This window comes from Trachinotus anak, unplaced genomic scaffold, assembly GCF_046630095.1.
Source record: "Trachinotus anak isolate AG129_WGS33_773 ecotype Australia unplaced genomic scaffold, CSIRO_AGI_Tana_v1 ptg000021l, whole genome shotgun sequence".
Taxonomy (NCBI): Eukaryota; Metazoa; Chordata; class Actinopteri; order Carangiformes; family Carangidae; genus Trachinotus; species Trachinotus anak.
Window position 1 is genome coordinate 6,781,398 of NW_027273872.1, and position 15,803 is coordinate 6,797,200.

Here is a 15,803-nt window from a genome sequence, read left to right on the forward strand (position 1 = left end):
AAGTTTGAGATGAGTTTGGCTTTGTGACACTATGCATTGTCATGCTGGGAGTAGTTAGGTTGTGGCATTCAAACCATGACTGGTGAAGTCACTTAGATCACATATTTTCCCCATTCTGATGTTTGATATGAACAGTAACTGAAGCTCCTGACTTGCATCAGGATTTTATGCATTGCACTGCTGCCACGTGATTGGCTGACTGGATAATTGCATGAATAAACATGTATACAAGTGTTCCTAATAAAATGGTCAGTGATTTTGTTTTCTACTTAGAGTGAATGCCATGCACGCTCCAGCCTCTTTTCATAGTGTTCTGTTCCAATTTAACGATCAAGATAATAAGTCCATGAAGAATTAAAAACAGCTTGTGTTGAAAGAACACAATCCACTGTACATGTTTATTTACATCACATCCTTTGTACATTTACTGCTCAGAAATATGCAGCAGGCTGTTACATTCAAGGCACAGTTCTATCCCTCCAAAAAGTACTTTTTTCTTTTATCACATACAAAACAAAATCTGGAATGGAAATAATTATACTTTGTAAACTTTAGCAGTACATCATCAAAACAAATACCAAACAAAAAAGTAAACTTTCAAACTGAAGAAAATACTTTACGCTGTGATATGGCTTGTCTGCTCACAAAACAAAAATCTTTAGTACCTAACAATATGTATATTCAGAAAATACAGATACACTGTGGTACAAAATGCTGTTGTCATGACATCTTTCTGTGTTCTAAAACCTATAATTCCAGATATTTATCTGAGCAGTATAAAGTATGCTGACAGCTCAGGTATGAACGCAGGATTACCTGCGCTTCTGGTCCATTTTAGTGTGAAATTTGCCATTTACTTGAGTGGCGAAGAAATCAACTTCAAATTCTTTCGACACTTGGTATGAAGCATAAGTATGGCAATATATTTTCCACTCCTCAAAACGGTCTCAGTTTTAACACTTACATTTTATACAAGCTGCTTGATAAGAAACTGAAGAGTTCAAACTCAAACATCCTGTTTTTAACTTTGGCGATAAAGTGACTTCTAAATATGTCAGACTGATAACTACACAAAGGTGTCAGAACATTCTGTCTCTTCTCACATTCTATCAGAACAGGAGGCAATAAAAAACATTTCTGAAGTTCTGTTCACTCTGAGGGTGTGGGTTGCAACCCTATGTATAGGTAAAAATCTGATTGTGCAACAAAATATACAATAATCCCATACTGTGAATTGAGTGGCTTGACAACAAAAAAAAAAAAAAAAGCTACAGTTTATACCAAAGTAGATTTATTTTTACTGTGTTCTTTTTTTGCCTTTAATATCAAGTGCTTTACCCAGAAAAAAAACAAAACTAAACAAAAAAACTAAACTGATGCACACTATGGGAGTATCAAAAATTCACCGGAAATGTGCAGTTGCATTTGAAACTGAAAACTGGCCCTCAAAACATTTTACTTATCTTCAGTCCTCCACCACAAAAATCATAAAGCCCTCAAACAATAGTGCTACATTTTAACTGCACATACTCTCACCATAAACAAAAGCTTTGGTAAAGTGGCAACAAATGGGACAACAAAAAGGAGGCAAATTTATCTCCACTTCAAATCTTTGTTGGTAGATAAACATGTCAGTTACATTCATGGAAAAATTACAGAAAATCTTTGTTGGCAACAGAAAACAAACAGCACAGTTGATGTTTCTGAGTAATGGTCCTCAGGCAACAAACTTGTTCTTGGTTGTGGAGCCACTCTTTGTGGCCGTGTCAGCATGCGACTGGTATCCAATGATCACTTTTGGAGGAACGCCTAATCTCTCTTTATACACACGCCTAAAAGGGAAGAAACAGAAGAGAAACATACACTACATATTAGGTAATGCACACTAAAACCTTTACCTAGGAATACATTACACATACACTTATCTGTGACTAGTTTGCAGAGGTTTTCCCCTGATAAGGCATTTTCTATGTATTTTGCCCCTGAGGGATTTCCCACAGGTCTGAAAAGCTCAGTGATACCAGGAGTTGTCCAGCTGTTGTTGGTATCTATCACTGTGCTAGTGAACAAAATAAAAGCTGCTCATTTTAACCATTGGGGTTAAAATACTTGGATTAAAATCCCTACCTCTATTGAAAAAGAAAACAACGCATCTGGGCAAAAGCTGGAGTCACCAGATCAACAAACAATAGAAAAAAATCTATGCAAGTATAAAACACTAAGATAGGTGCAATACATACTGGCATCCACTGAAGACTGGATGTTATAAACCCAAGATGACTCTTTGTGGGATAGAGGCATTCAGCATTAGAGCCAATACAGTAAATCCTTCTTATTGTTTTGATGTCATTTCTAGTTGCATGGCTGTGCACAACTGGTTGTTCAGAAAACTATTCATGAAAAAGGTCTATGTGGAGAAAAGCTATTTGACAAATGGGCCCTCTGCAGTTCCAGGGGTTTTAAATTCAGTAGGACTACTTTTTTTTGGTTTGTTTTTATATTTGAGAATTTTCCATCAATAATTTTGACATCCTCAGCTCACCCTATGTGTGTGATGGCCTCTTTGTTTTCATAGTCTGTGGTCCATATTGCTATTTTATCTCCTTTGGCTCGGACATTAATGACGGCTCCACACACGTCGTCACTGTAATCATCAAAAGCTTCACCCACCAGACACAAGAGCTGCAGGAAAAACAGACATTTCAAAATGTCTCGTTATCGAGGAGCAGTTCTTCACTTTTTAGTGGCAGTTAGTAGCTGATAACTGCTGATCTTTTTCACAGCAGACATTTTGACTTGTCACAGCAGAAAGAGAACAGGTGTTACAAACAACATTTAACAATAGCTCTATTCTATTCGAGTATCCCAGGAAGCCATTAGTGTGACAGTGTGCCAGCATGCACAATACCAGCATCCTGAAACCAAAGCAGCTACATGGAATTCAGCCATCATTTATTCTATTATATACACCTGTGCTTTTCCTGCTGCGGTGTGTCAAAATGAAATAGGCTTATTTATAAGACTAATAATGGCATAGTTAATGGAATCAATGCGACATGACTGAACATACCGTCTCCAACCAGAACCGGTCCAGGTCTGATTTGCGCTGCTGTTTGGACAAAGTTATCAGCCAACGTCCACCTCGTCGGTTCCTTTCATCCTCCCACATGGGCTCAATTCCATCCTGTTTCCAAATAAAAGTTGAAGTTCATGAAACTATAAATTTCCCAACATAACTGTAATGAACAAATGTTTAATTTATCAGTTGCCCTTTAGACTAGGATAGGAGCCATGGGAGACATGACCTAAAATTTATTGCATTTTTTTTTTTTAAGTGACAGTATTATATCTCTGTATTACAAAAATAAAAAGGATACACCATTCAAAACATAATTCTACCTCTTTTCACTTTATTGGCAATGTAAGGGAACATAAGGGTTGACATAACCTTTTAAATCTTATCCCTCATGAAGAAAGTTATTCAGAATGACTCCTGAACGCAGCACGAGTCGGCCAGATCCTGGTCTCTACTAACTGTCCTACACTCTCAGGATTGATACAACTTTAAATTGTACAATATCCTGTACAGCACTTCCAAAACATAAACAGTATTTCCCTTTCAAATAAAATAAAGGGGCATTATTTCTTTACAATAAACTCCTAAACTAAACTGTTTTTACAGCTTAAAATTTAATTCTTTATTGTTGGTGCCCATATGTAAATGAGCTGCCAGAAGGAGGAGATCAAATAAATTGCATCCCCTTAGGAAAAGATAACTATAGGAGATAACAGACCTGAAGTTCTTCAAATAAAAATGTACCACATCTTGTGCATCAGTGAAGCCTTAAGCCAATCAAGGCAAAGTTGTGCCACAAGTTTTAATGTCAAGTGACATAATGACATTCTACAGTGCCTGCAAAAGTCAGACCAAATTTCTAACCAACATGCACTGCACGTTGCATTATGCAACCTTTGGGTGTGACATATTTATCAGTTGTTGTGGGAAGGAGAGCTCCCCTGTGCATGTGCTGAAACCAAAACATGATAAAACCAAAACGTGCATGTTTATCACATTTATGATGGTACTGCAAAATCCAAGTCGTAGCAGAATGACAGAATGAACAAACAGTAAACATTAACATTAACATTCTTTATCTGACAACAGGAAATAAATTGAGAATAAAACAGACATATATGCTAATAAGGTTCATCATCTGGATTGTCTGAAACCATGAGCTCTGTGCTTCAGAAAGGCAACCATCAATTCTGTGCTCAAACCATAAGCAGCACCAGATAAAGTTGTCCAGTAACAGCACTGTTGTTTTTGGTATGGTCAATTCGGGTGTGTGCACACCTAACTTGTTTAGCAAGGTTTAAACACTCTGTGGTACATTTGTCTGATGTCGGCCAAACAACCACACTGACAGCACCTGATAAGGTGGATTTACTTTGCCTCCATAATAATTTTGGACAGTTGATGAGAACTGTGTGATGAGAATGCAACACAGACCACTAAAAAGGCAAAATGTACAGAATGCGAATTATTAGAATTACAACTTAAATGGCTGCATCAAAAGACTGTAGAGTTGTGTGTGCAGCTCTCCTCTTTGATGTGTACATTCAAACCTGCACCTCACTGGAACAGGTGTGCGTTTTCCTTCAGTTCCTCAAGAATGCGACACAACAGGCTGGATGTGTGACACTCACTTAAAAAGCCAAACCAAACAACAGATAACATCTGTTGTCTTGTCAGATATGCACTGGAGAACCATGCAGCATATAAATGAAAGGATTTGAGGCAATTCCATATTTAACAAGCGAGTCCAGTTTCAGTCTATATTGACTGATGGTCATAATTAACTATTTTTCCAGAAGCTCTTTGTGGCCACCAGAGAAAACAACTGGGTACATGTGTCACTGATGATGGAGGATTACAAATCAACAAAACTCAAATGAATTACCCATCAGGCCATGCGAGTTTGTGTTTTAAAGCACAAACACGGTTCCTTTGTAGTAAGATAGTGTGCTCTAAATGGACCAGAACAACAATACACTAAAATACTTTTTTCCTTTTTGGCTCTGAACAATGGACCTCAACTACAGTCCTTGACACAAACTGACACTATAACCCTGTCCATTCCACCTTGATTAACATTATTATCCATTTTAACAGTGGAAGCTAATACAATTTATAGTTTTAAGTGGCTCTATTGTACAATGTTGAGAGACAGTGATAAAAGCACTCTTACCTTGAACAGCGAGTAGTCACAACCAGACATCAGGTTACTTGAGAGCTGAATGTGATTGTATAATCTGAGAAAGGAAGAAGGATATTTTATGTTTAAGAACACACACACACAAGAAAACCTGTAGCAGCCTGGCTAAAAACATGGTGCAACATGAATTTTAACCTTTCATATCACCAACAACTGACAGATAATAGTGTTGTCTTGGTGAAAAATTGATCATCAATCAAATGCATTTCGTTTCAGTTTACAGACCAGCACAGGTGCTAAGGGGACAACAGGTGCAAAAAAACCAAAACAATCCAGGATGTTATTTACTGCCATTCAAATTTAATTTGCCCCTCCCAAATGGTTAAACTGATCTGCAACTAATCTGATTGTGAATAGGTTGGGTGTAATTATACAGCTTTTAGTGCAGTCACATGCGCAGCAATAATATACTCACGCCCAGAAGTCTTCCACAGTGTCAAATTTAGAGATGAGACGAAGGTTGGCTTGCCATGTTTTGCTTTTGTCATTCTTGAAAAACCAAAGAGCCCACCTGCAAATCAAAAAAGACTGCAACTGCATGCTTTGCCTTCATTTGCCATTTTACTCTTAAACAAACTGTTACATTAGAAGACCACACATTTCCTACATAGCTATTGTACTTAACAGCGGGATGAACGATACCTGCTCAAATCCCAGCCACCTCGAAGTGTCTTAATTAATCATATAGGAATGGAACTGAACTGGCAGCATCATCCTTCTAAAATGAAAATGAGCTCTTCATGGTCTCCATCCTTACAAAGTTTGATGGCATTAGGTAAGAGCTAATAACTTATTGACTCTTAAAAAACAATAGAAGGTAGGTGATGCAGTGCAGTCTTACTTGTTTTGTAGTGGGTGCTTGATGTATGCGTCAGAACTCACAACCTTTGGAATGGCTGTTTCACATTTTTCCTTTTCAGGATTTGTAGGAACTGAAGTTGACGCCTAAAGAAAAAAAAAAACAAAACAGTACAAACATGCATTAAAAAGAGACTAAGGAGAAATTAGCATGTTTCTTATGTACTATATGTGATGATGACAGCTACTGGCACTGTTGTGCTGTTAGCAATTACTAACTTTTCTTTCGTTTGATTGCTATACATATACATTTTTTATGTTCACAGCTGTGATACTTTGTGAGTGGGCATGGGATATGTGAGAGGATTGTAGATAGGAAGGTGGTGTTTTATTTGGGAGTATGAGTAATTATGCAGAGGTTTGCAGTTTTCACCACACACTGACCACACACATACATGCAGGAGTGTAGCAGAATTTTGTTTGTCTATGTGTCCAGCCCTTGAAGCTGAAGTTTTCACATTAAAAAGACATTTACGTTCAGATTTTTGCATGCACATAGAAGCATTTTCTTTCACATTTGTACATAAGTTTTTCACAAATTACTGTACACATACACATAGGTGTGTGTATATTTAAGAGTTTCTCATTTCTCAGTACAGTTGCAAATCTGAATACACATTTGCAGATTCCTTTACACACTCGCAACTGAGACAGATTGAGATAGTTTCACAACTCTCCACACACATTTGCAGATAATATTTCTACAACACCCCCATATATTTCCTTCTTGTGTCAAAAAGAATAATACCAAGTTATTTTCATTGCACCCTTTCTTTTAGTTGCATTTGTGTTGAAGGCTTTGGCTGGTAACATCATAAACACAACTGGACTGCTTTTTATCCAAATGTGACCCCCTTCAACCCACCAGACGTAACAGGGACACCTTACAACCCAACAACAAACCCTGCCCAGACCTATGTTCATAACATCCATCCAGCAAAGAGAAGGTAAACTCACAATGAACTTAAAGCATAGACTTCTTGCAGCAGACGCCTTCACAACATCATCATTTATCGCATGTTCACTGTTTCACACTACATAATAACAGGCACTGATGTGATCTCTCCAACCCCTACAGACTAAAGTTAGCAAGTGAAACACCATTTAGATGAACGTTACCGGAGCTTTCTTCCCCTCATTGATCCAAGAATCAGAGTTCATCTCAGGGTACCGACTGAGGGATCCGCTCGGTCAACAGTGTGTTAACAACAATGTGTTTTCCCCAGCTTTGGCGACACTTTAACGACGGTTCCTGCACACAATGAACACGTCTGACAAGAGGTAATGTTGGGGATAATTCAGGAAAAGCGACAAACGTCCATCTACAATGCTAAATTCGAAATGTTTGGCTAGCGACTCCTGTTACCTGCCACAGGTAATAACAGGAAGTTTGCAGAATTGCCAGGGCTGTCCGTTACTCTGTCAAACCTGTCGATAACTTGTATTCTAACACTGGTTTGTTCAACACTGGATAAACTGGCTTGTTTGGGTGGTAAAAGCCCGAGCTGAGTGATGTAGCAGCGCACTCACCACCAGAGCAGTCGCCATCTTCGGGGATATCGCATTCAGTTTTTCAGAGTGTGTTAAAATAGCTGATTGGGCCATCTGGTGCTCTACATGACGCATGCGCAAGAAGATGAACAACGATTAAAATACTCTGTAACAAGTCTCATCAGTATTACATATTATCAGCTAAATATACTTTAGGTATCAAAAGTAAAAGTAGTCAGGGTCTCTTTCAGGGTGTTGTATTTATTATTATTATGCATATTATTGGAATATTATCAGTGATTCATCAACATATTTGACTAATTTGACCTGTTGGATGAGCCTATAACAAGGCATATTTCATACACTGAAATATAAATCCTGATAAGAAAAGTGGCCAATAACTATAGCAGCCACATAAATGTAGTGTAGTTAAAAATGTGTTTCCCTCTGAAATGTAGGAGTGTAAGTATGAAGTAGCAGAAATACTCAAGTAAAGTAGAAGTACCCCTGAACTGCATTTCAGAACAGTACTTAAGTAAATGTACTTTGTTACTTTCCACATTGTTACTTTGTTGGCATAATATGCAGGACAGGCAGATTATTGAAAAAAAACAAAAAACAAAAAAAAAACCCCCACCTTAGATTATCTGTAAAAGAAAAATAAATCTCCTAATGAATTTGGCAAGCTCTGTTTTACCAGAGAAATTGCCTTCTTGCAGTTCACCTGACTGTTATCATAGTCTCTTTAGCAGTATGGTTGATAGTGATTGTGTCAGTGTGTCACTGTTCACATAAATGTCAGTGTGTTACTGTTCATACTGTCTGGGTGGCGGGGGACCTTGAGACAGGTTGATACCTGCAATGCCTGGTGGTCAGGTGGTTTATTTATATAACCCCTAATAAAAAAAAAAATCTCAGTCTAAAAGGTCAACGCAGTAGATAAGAAACAAGAACACGTCTTCAAACAGCCAGAGACACTTTCTGAAATTAAATTTAACAGGCACAAAAATGAGATAAAGAGTGACAGTCCATTCCGTGCCGCACAACCTGTGGCTGAATATTTTGCATAAAAGCTCGTCTTGGATTACTCATACACTGCTATCTATGCAAGATCAGTTAGAAGTGCAGGCAGCATAGAGAAATATGTATAGATGACTGCCGAGATTATTATTGCATTGCAATGAGAGGGAAGTATTGCAAAACACAAGCTGTTGAAATATGTTACAGGCTAAGTACATTGTACCCATGAAAATATACATATCTTTTATAATGTGCAGGTTTAGTACGGATATCTACAAATAATCAGTGTTCATCTGAGTGCTAGAGCAAATATTTCTGATGGTGTGATTACTAATATCTTTTACTCAGGATGAACCTAGTGATCCTATCATGCTGTTGTATGCTCTCTAGGCTTCTGATCAGAACTTTAAAGTCATATAATAACATGCTGTTTGCATGCTACAAACTCTGTTCAGCCAAATGTCTTTATACATAAATATTTTTTCTCATAAAACATCACATCAGTCAGTAAATGAGCAACAAAAAGGGGAAGCGGAGAATAAATGCATTCTCAAAAGATTTTAATAACACTGTTTTGTTTTGAACGGATTAATAAGAATTATGCTGTAACACTTAAACGATCATCAAACAAGTGCAGAGAAATGCATTAAGTGCTGCAACTATGGAAGGACATTGTTGAAAGGCCGGACGTGAAGGAAGTCAATGCTGTAGGCACTTCAGAAGGTCAGCACTGTGCGGATACTGCAGTGAGAAAAAAAAGAGAACATGTTAGGCTGGGAAATAAAGAACTATGATTCTTATGTGCACTGAATGTGTAAATGAACTGTTCTTCTCACCTCTTTCCAGCATGCATGAGGTCAAATCCTTCATTGATCTGCTCAAAGGGAAGGGTGTGGGTCACAAACTCATCCACCTTCAGCTTCTTGTTCATGTAGTCTTCCACCAGTTTAGGAACACTCTCCACGCTCTTCCATCCTGGGGGTGAATAAGAAAACTAGTTTAGCAACTTAAATTTTAATTTAGCTAAAACTAAACAGTATGAATAACACTACTGTAGCAGCAGAAGCCCTGGAGCAAGGTACTTATTCCCCCAGAAAACTATATAAATAGCTGGTCAAGCTTTGCTTGGTAGAAGAACTAAAATTACCACACTAAGATAACTCATTTGTTCCATTTATAGGCTGCACCTCAAGGTGCAAAACAGCTGATGCTTTCTTCAGTTGTTTGATGACCACCTCAGGGCTAACTAAATACCACATCTACATACATTTTCATTAGCGAGCAATCTGCCATCTTTGTGTCAAGTCATTAAAAGAAAGGTTTTAGCTCCAGTTTTTAAACTCAGCCTGATAAAAGTGGATGCTAAAAAAAGCCCATTGATTTGACTTCAGTATAGAACTGCTTCCTGTCTGAGATTATATTAAGCAAAAGGGTTTGAACTTGCAGAAATGTGGAACTGCTGCCAGACCGCATTAAGCCCTTTATGACAAGAAATTCCCTAACAAAGTCACTCACCTCCAAAGGCAGTTCCCCTCCACACTCGTCCTGTCACCAGCTGGAAAGGTCTGGTTGAGATCTCCTGTCCAGCTCCGGCTACACCGATGATGACACTCTCACCCCATCCTTTGTGGCATGCCTCCAGAGCAGCTCTCTGAAATAAAAAAAATGGTTACTATGCTCCTCCAACTTATGAATAGTGTTTCATATGCTGCTTGTGCCACCTGTCGACTACACTGAACACAATGAATATCTGCACTAGCTCTTCTACGGGCTCCAACAGCCCAGCTAAGATGATTCATGAACACTGTTAACTTATAACAGTGTTTTACATTGTGCTTATTTCTGTATCTATGTGATGTGCCACATGTTTTGCATAACAAAATGTGAACACACAGTAAGTCTCACCATGATTTGCACATTTCCAATGCACTCAAAGGAATAGTCCACGCCCCCGTCAGTCATCTCCACCAGAACCTCCTGGATGGGCTTGCTGTGGTCTTTGGGGTTCACAAACTCAGTGGCTCCGAACTCCTTGGCTTTCTCAAACTTCACAGGGTTGATGTCCACACCGATGATCCTGGTTGCCCCGGCTACCTTGCAACCCATAATAACAGCCAAGCCAACAGCCCCAAGGCCAAAGACAGCGCATGTCGAACCAGGCTCGACCTGAGTGCACATGAAGACGAAAAGCAACGTGAGAACTCAAGTATTACGACATTATTTTGCAAACAGAAAATCTATGTATGAACATGAAATGTGTTTTGGCTGATGTAGCCTAATCACATTTACATCTACAAATATCTGAATGTCCTTGCATGTTATATTGACTTGTTCAGCAATTCATTTCTCTTTTTAATGCCTTTTGAATGCCAGGGATTAAAAAGGTGACAAACACTTGGAAACACACATCAGGTCCCATGCCATTCTTTCTGTAAAGATACATTAAATGGTTTATTGAAATGTTGCAAGTGAATTTGTTAAGCATTATTGTCTGTTTCCAAGTTGGAGACTGAGCCCCTGGCAACTATTCACATCAGTTCTGCACGATTAATATGGGTGACCTATTTCAGAGTGAAACCTGGCAACAGTGACAAAGTTTGAATCTCTTTCATTGGTCCCTTGAGGCTACACTTTGTGACAAACATGTTTTGCATAAACAATTTTAAACAATAACATGTGTCACAACTTTCCAGTGGTTTAGAGAAAAAAAACAATCATCAATAAATGCTTTTATTTATTGACAGCCTGTGATACCCACCTTGGCAGTGTTAAGAGCAGCACCGTAACCTGTAGAAATGCCACATCCAAGGAGGCACACTTTATCCAGTGGTGCATTCACGTTCACCTTGGCCAGAGAGATGTCGGCCACCACGGTGTACTCTGAGAAGGTGCTGGTACCCATGAAGTGAAACACTTGCTTTCCCTTGCAAGTGAAGCGGGAGGTCTTGTCAGGGAGCAGGCCCTGGCCCTGGGTTACTCTGCAGGGCGGAAGCACAGGAAGAGGATGGTTTCATTTTATGTGTGTATGATGAAATATAATTGCTGTGTATCTCGCTGCAGGGCAGACAGAAGCTTAAAGTGATGACGACTGAGCATTGATGCGGTTGCCCTGGGGTGAGGTACCAGAGGCTATTACATCAACTATTGAGGTTGAAGTTCTGCCACAGAGAAATACACTTTTAAAATCTCAATCTTGTCACTGAAGAAAGTCTGAAAACATTACCTAATTTTCTGGCAAAGGTTGGTCTTGGGATTTTTGCAGAATTTGCATTCGCCACACTGTGGTACATACAGAGGGATGACGGTATCACCTTTGTCAAAGAGAACAGTCAACGGTTAAAGTCGTACCAGGAGCACTTCTTTGTAACACAGCTCAAACAAGTTCCAGCAGTTTGACCAGTAGCTCCGTACCTGGCTTGAATTTGGTGACACCCTCACCGACACTCTCGACTGTCCCTGCACCCTCATGGCCCAGGATGACAGGGAAAAGACCCTCGGGGTCACTGCCGCTCAGGGTGTAGGCATCTGTATGACACACCCCTGTGGCAAAGATCTGAGAGGTAAAGTGTGTGTCAGATACAAAATGTTACTCCTGAATTCACAGTATTTTCTAGGAATTATTAAGTCATACCTCATTTTTGAAACAATATTATTATCCACATAGTGTGCAGCGTAAAACATAGCGTAAAACAAAGGTTATGTGTGATTCTTCCAGGGAGGGTTGATGAGTCATTTTTCTGCTTCACCTGCTGATAAGACATGACCCTGGGAAGAACACAAAAGCTGCACACAATGCGTCTACAAAGAGCCTCCTCACTGAGCTGGCTCCCTCATCAGTTGCATTCACGTTGGGCTTTTCTGCGACGGCCAATGGCTCGGTTTACCTTGATGCGGACTTCATGGGCCTTCGGTGGTGCAACCTCCACCTCTTCAATGGAAAGAGGCTTCCCGGGTTCCCAGGCAAGAGCAGCCTTGCACTTGATCACCTGAGGGCGAAGCACGGGATGTTTTTCATGCAATGCTGTTAAAATAAGGTGAGGAAGTGCAGCTCGACGGTGTCTGTGACGGGCCGAGCCGGCTGCACGGTGTGCTCAGACTTTGAACCGTACCCGGGCTTATGCAAGAGTTTCAATACTTCACTGCTGCAGTGCCGCTAAAGTTATGCTGGAACAATTTTAACGTAATGGGCGAGAAGTGGCTGCAATTTTTTTTATCCACTTAAACTAATTTCATGTGCTTTATTGGCTTTTCTTTACTTTGGATTTTTGAAAATATCTTTCAGGACAAGCGCGACAGCAGCTTGCACATAGCAGCTGCAACCAACCGAGCCCAGACCCCGGTGAAGCCACTCAACAGTGATTCTTTGTACTTGTTGTGAACGTCTGCAAGTTCCCTTTTCCATGCTACAGGTGAGACAGAAGCCGCCTGGACGATAGGTGCATGAGGAAAGTGCATTCTCAGGGATGCCTCGGCGCATTTTGTGGGGAACGTACTTACTTTCCCAGCTGTCTCCATGTTCGCTCTCTCAGCACGGAAGGACGGGGCGGTGCGCGGCCGTAAAGCGGTCTGCGTCCGGGCCAATCAGAGAGCAGGACGCACAGCCCACGCATGACGCAGACACGTCGGCCGCAGGCGGTGTATCAGAGACGAGGAGAGAAAAAAGACCCCGAAAACATTTTCAGAGGAGCCTCCTTCGCCAGTGTGTCCAGTACTGATTGATCTGATCGATCCTGTATAAAAATCGATTGTCCTTCACATGATTTTAAAAAGTTTTCCTTAAACGCACGAATGAAACTCTCAACGAGCACAGGGTTTTACCTGAGATGTAATGATACAACACTAAAAAGGAACAATATGTCTACTTAATATTGATCAACAACTCATGCATTTTATTGTTCTTATCCTCTCAGTGACTGGAGTGCTAACAGACAGCACTGCTATATTTTCTCTTTATCAACAAGGATAAACAATCTATTATTTCATTGTTTTTTTCCTGTTTCTTTTATTGTGACATTTATCTTGTGTTTATCTTATTGTAAAATGATATAAATTGTTCACTGTTCACTGATGATCACTGTGAATAGGAGACTCACAGTGGATTGGTGCACACTCTCAAACTTTAACTTGTGAAACATAATTTTTGTTTGAATGATATTGTTGGAGCGAACCAAAAAAAAGCCATGATACTGGAGAAAGAGAGCTCTAAAAAGTGAATTGTTTCAGACAGGAGATAGGAGACAGAAACTACTCATAATATTCACCTTGAAGGAAAAAAGAGAAATGTCAGACAGTTTTTTCCTCCAAGATGAATATTACATGTCATCAACACCAACCCTATTTCTACATCTCAAGATCTTGGAGGTCCCTTTTCTCTTAGAAGAGAAGAATCTAGAGATGGCGTTTGGATGCTGTCAGGTGTCTTTTGAGAGAAGAAGCAATGCACTTTTCCAGTTCTGGTTCCTATAACTCCATGGAAATCAGCACCATCTCTGCACTGCTCCATCTCTTACACAGGTCCTTGAAAAATGATGTTGTCGAGGTATTGAATAGTTTTTGGGGTAATATGAAAATTGGTTCCCTTGTCATCTGCCTATGTTTTTTCAAACAGATGTTGAATGATGGCCTCTGAGTATTCAGTAAAGATCACTTTTGCCTTTTTGAATGTGCATGTGACAAGTTTCTCCACGAGAACCCTGACAGACATTTCGTTTTTTTCTGCCTGTGCTCGTGCATCCCGCGCAGGTTCAGCGTGTCTCCTCACAAACTGAGGCAGACACTGCAGCGAAAAGTGCTGCCTTCTGTGGGAGCTGTGAAGCTGCCAGTGGTGTTATCTATCTAGCTACTATCTGATGAATGGATGCGTCGACAAACCTCTTTGCAAAAAAGTTCTTTATCTTTGTCCTCACTCCTTTCAGAGACATTTTATGACTCTGTTGGGATTTGGGGCTTGGACCTGAACATTCTGTTTCTTTCAAACTCTCAATACTTGACTGAACAATGTTTTCTGCAAAAGTTTTAATCTCCAGAGAAGATTCAGCTTGCAGCAGCTCAAAGTCAGAGTGTGTCTGTTCTGGGGTTGCGTTCACCTCCTTGCTAATGATTGTGTGTATGGAAGTGGTCTGGCTTCCTCTACTGACAGTGACAGTTTGGACACAAATGCCTTTAATCTGTTGCAGGCATGACGAACCATCTTGTTAAGTGTGCAGGCTGGAGTGACATGACATTGTACCGCCAGCAGATAAATATCAGCTGCAAAATCAGGCACAAATTCAAACTGTCTAGTGTCCTGTTGTAATGTTTTGACAGGGACAAGCAATCACGACCACGCCCACTCGGGAAACAAGTGAATACCATTTCATTCCATTCGCAAAGCCTGTAATCTGTTATCTTCTATATCGAGTATATTTGATTATATCAAGCATTTTATCAAGTGAGGGCCCAGAAAATGTGAGTAAAAATAGTATGAAGTATGAAAGTGTTGTTGCAGCAACTGATAATATGTATCATTAGATTATCGTTTCTCATACATTCGTGTGTAAGCAGCATTTTTATGTTGTAGCTGAATCTTTGAAGCCTGATTAATCAATTGATTAACAAAAAAGTTTCATTTGTAAAAATTGGTAATTGCGTCAGCTGTCCTTGTACATGCTGCAACTCTCATTGAAATATCAAGAATCTATGTATGAATATGCACATCTTTTTCATCTCAAAAGTTTAACTACTACACACTGGATGACTCATACTTCACTTAAAGTCATCAGTATATGTATGTACGCTGGAAAATTCAGGTTTCCACATTAAACCTTTGCATGTTGGACCATGAAGAGCTTCCAAACAAAATCATTTTTGTCATTCGAAACTAAGATTTAAGGTGAGCAGCTAAATGTGAAAACAGACTTCTCATGTCAGTCTCTGTTTACACATCACTCTGCACTGTGAGGGTCAAACATCCAAGTGGAGTAACAATGAGAAAAACACATTTTTGAGCAGAGGGAGATTTTAACAATATCTGAACCTGATTTGGGCACTTGCCATATAAAATGTTTTAATTTCTATTCTGGGTAACTAAAAACTGTCCACGACTATGTAACTTTTGTATTCTGCTTCATAAAGTCAGGATTCTTGTAACACCTGAGAATATAAAATAGACACACAGTT

The 15,803-nt window shown here is 39.6% G+C and overlaps 2 protein-coding genes across 4 annotated transcripts; both read right to left on the minus strand.

Annotated features, from left to right (window-relative positions):
* Positions 1-384: 384 nt before the first annotated feature.
* Positions 385-7,764, minus strand: LOC139605527 (eukaryotic translation initiation factor 4E-1A-like). Of its 3 annotated transcripts, XM_071457064.1 has the most exons (8): positions 7,501-7,627; positions 7,254-7,386; positions 6,118-6,221; positions 5,692-5,787; positions 5,250-5,313; positions 3,071-3,184; positions 2,543-2,682; positions 1,573-1,832 (listed from the first exon to the last, which is right to left on the minus strand). In XM_071457064.1, exons 2-8 carry the CDS (start codon positions 7,293-7,295, stop codon positions 1,718-1,720), a joined length of 675 nt encoding a protein of 224 aa, XP_071313165.1. In that variant the 5' UTR covers positions 7,296-7,386; positions 7,501-7,627; the 3' UTR covers positions 1,573-1,717. The 3 variants fall into 3 exon arrangements, with proteins under 3 accessions (XP_071313164.1, XP_071313165.1, XP_071313166.1); XM_071457063.1 differs by lacking the exons at positions 7,254-7,386; positions 7,501-7,627 and adding an exon at positions 7,665-7,764 and having other exon boundaries at positions 385-1,832; XM_071457065.1 differs by lacking the exon at positions 7,501-7,627 and having other exon boundaries at positions 7,254-7,401.
* Positions 7,765-9,188: 1,424 nt separating this feature from the next.
* On the minus strand, positions 9,189-13,282 carry LOC139605526 (alcohol dehydrogenase class-3). Its single transcript, XM_071457062.1, has 9 exons — positions 13,143-13,282; positions 12,530-12,631; positions 12,057-12,198; positions 11,869-11,956; positions 11,404-11,623; positions 10,551-10,811; positions 10,161-10,296; positions 9,482-9,620; positions 9,189-9,386 (listed from the first exon to the last, which is right to left on the minus strand). The coding sequence occupies exons 1-9, from the start codon at positions 13,158-13,160 to the stop codon at positions 9,362-9,364; spliced, it is 1,131 nt and encodes a 376-aa protein (XP_071313163.1). The 5' UTR covers positions 13,161-13,282; the 3' UTR covers positions 9,189-9,361.
* Between the last annotated feature and the right edge of the window lie 2,521 nt (positions 13,283-15,803).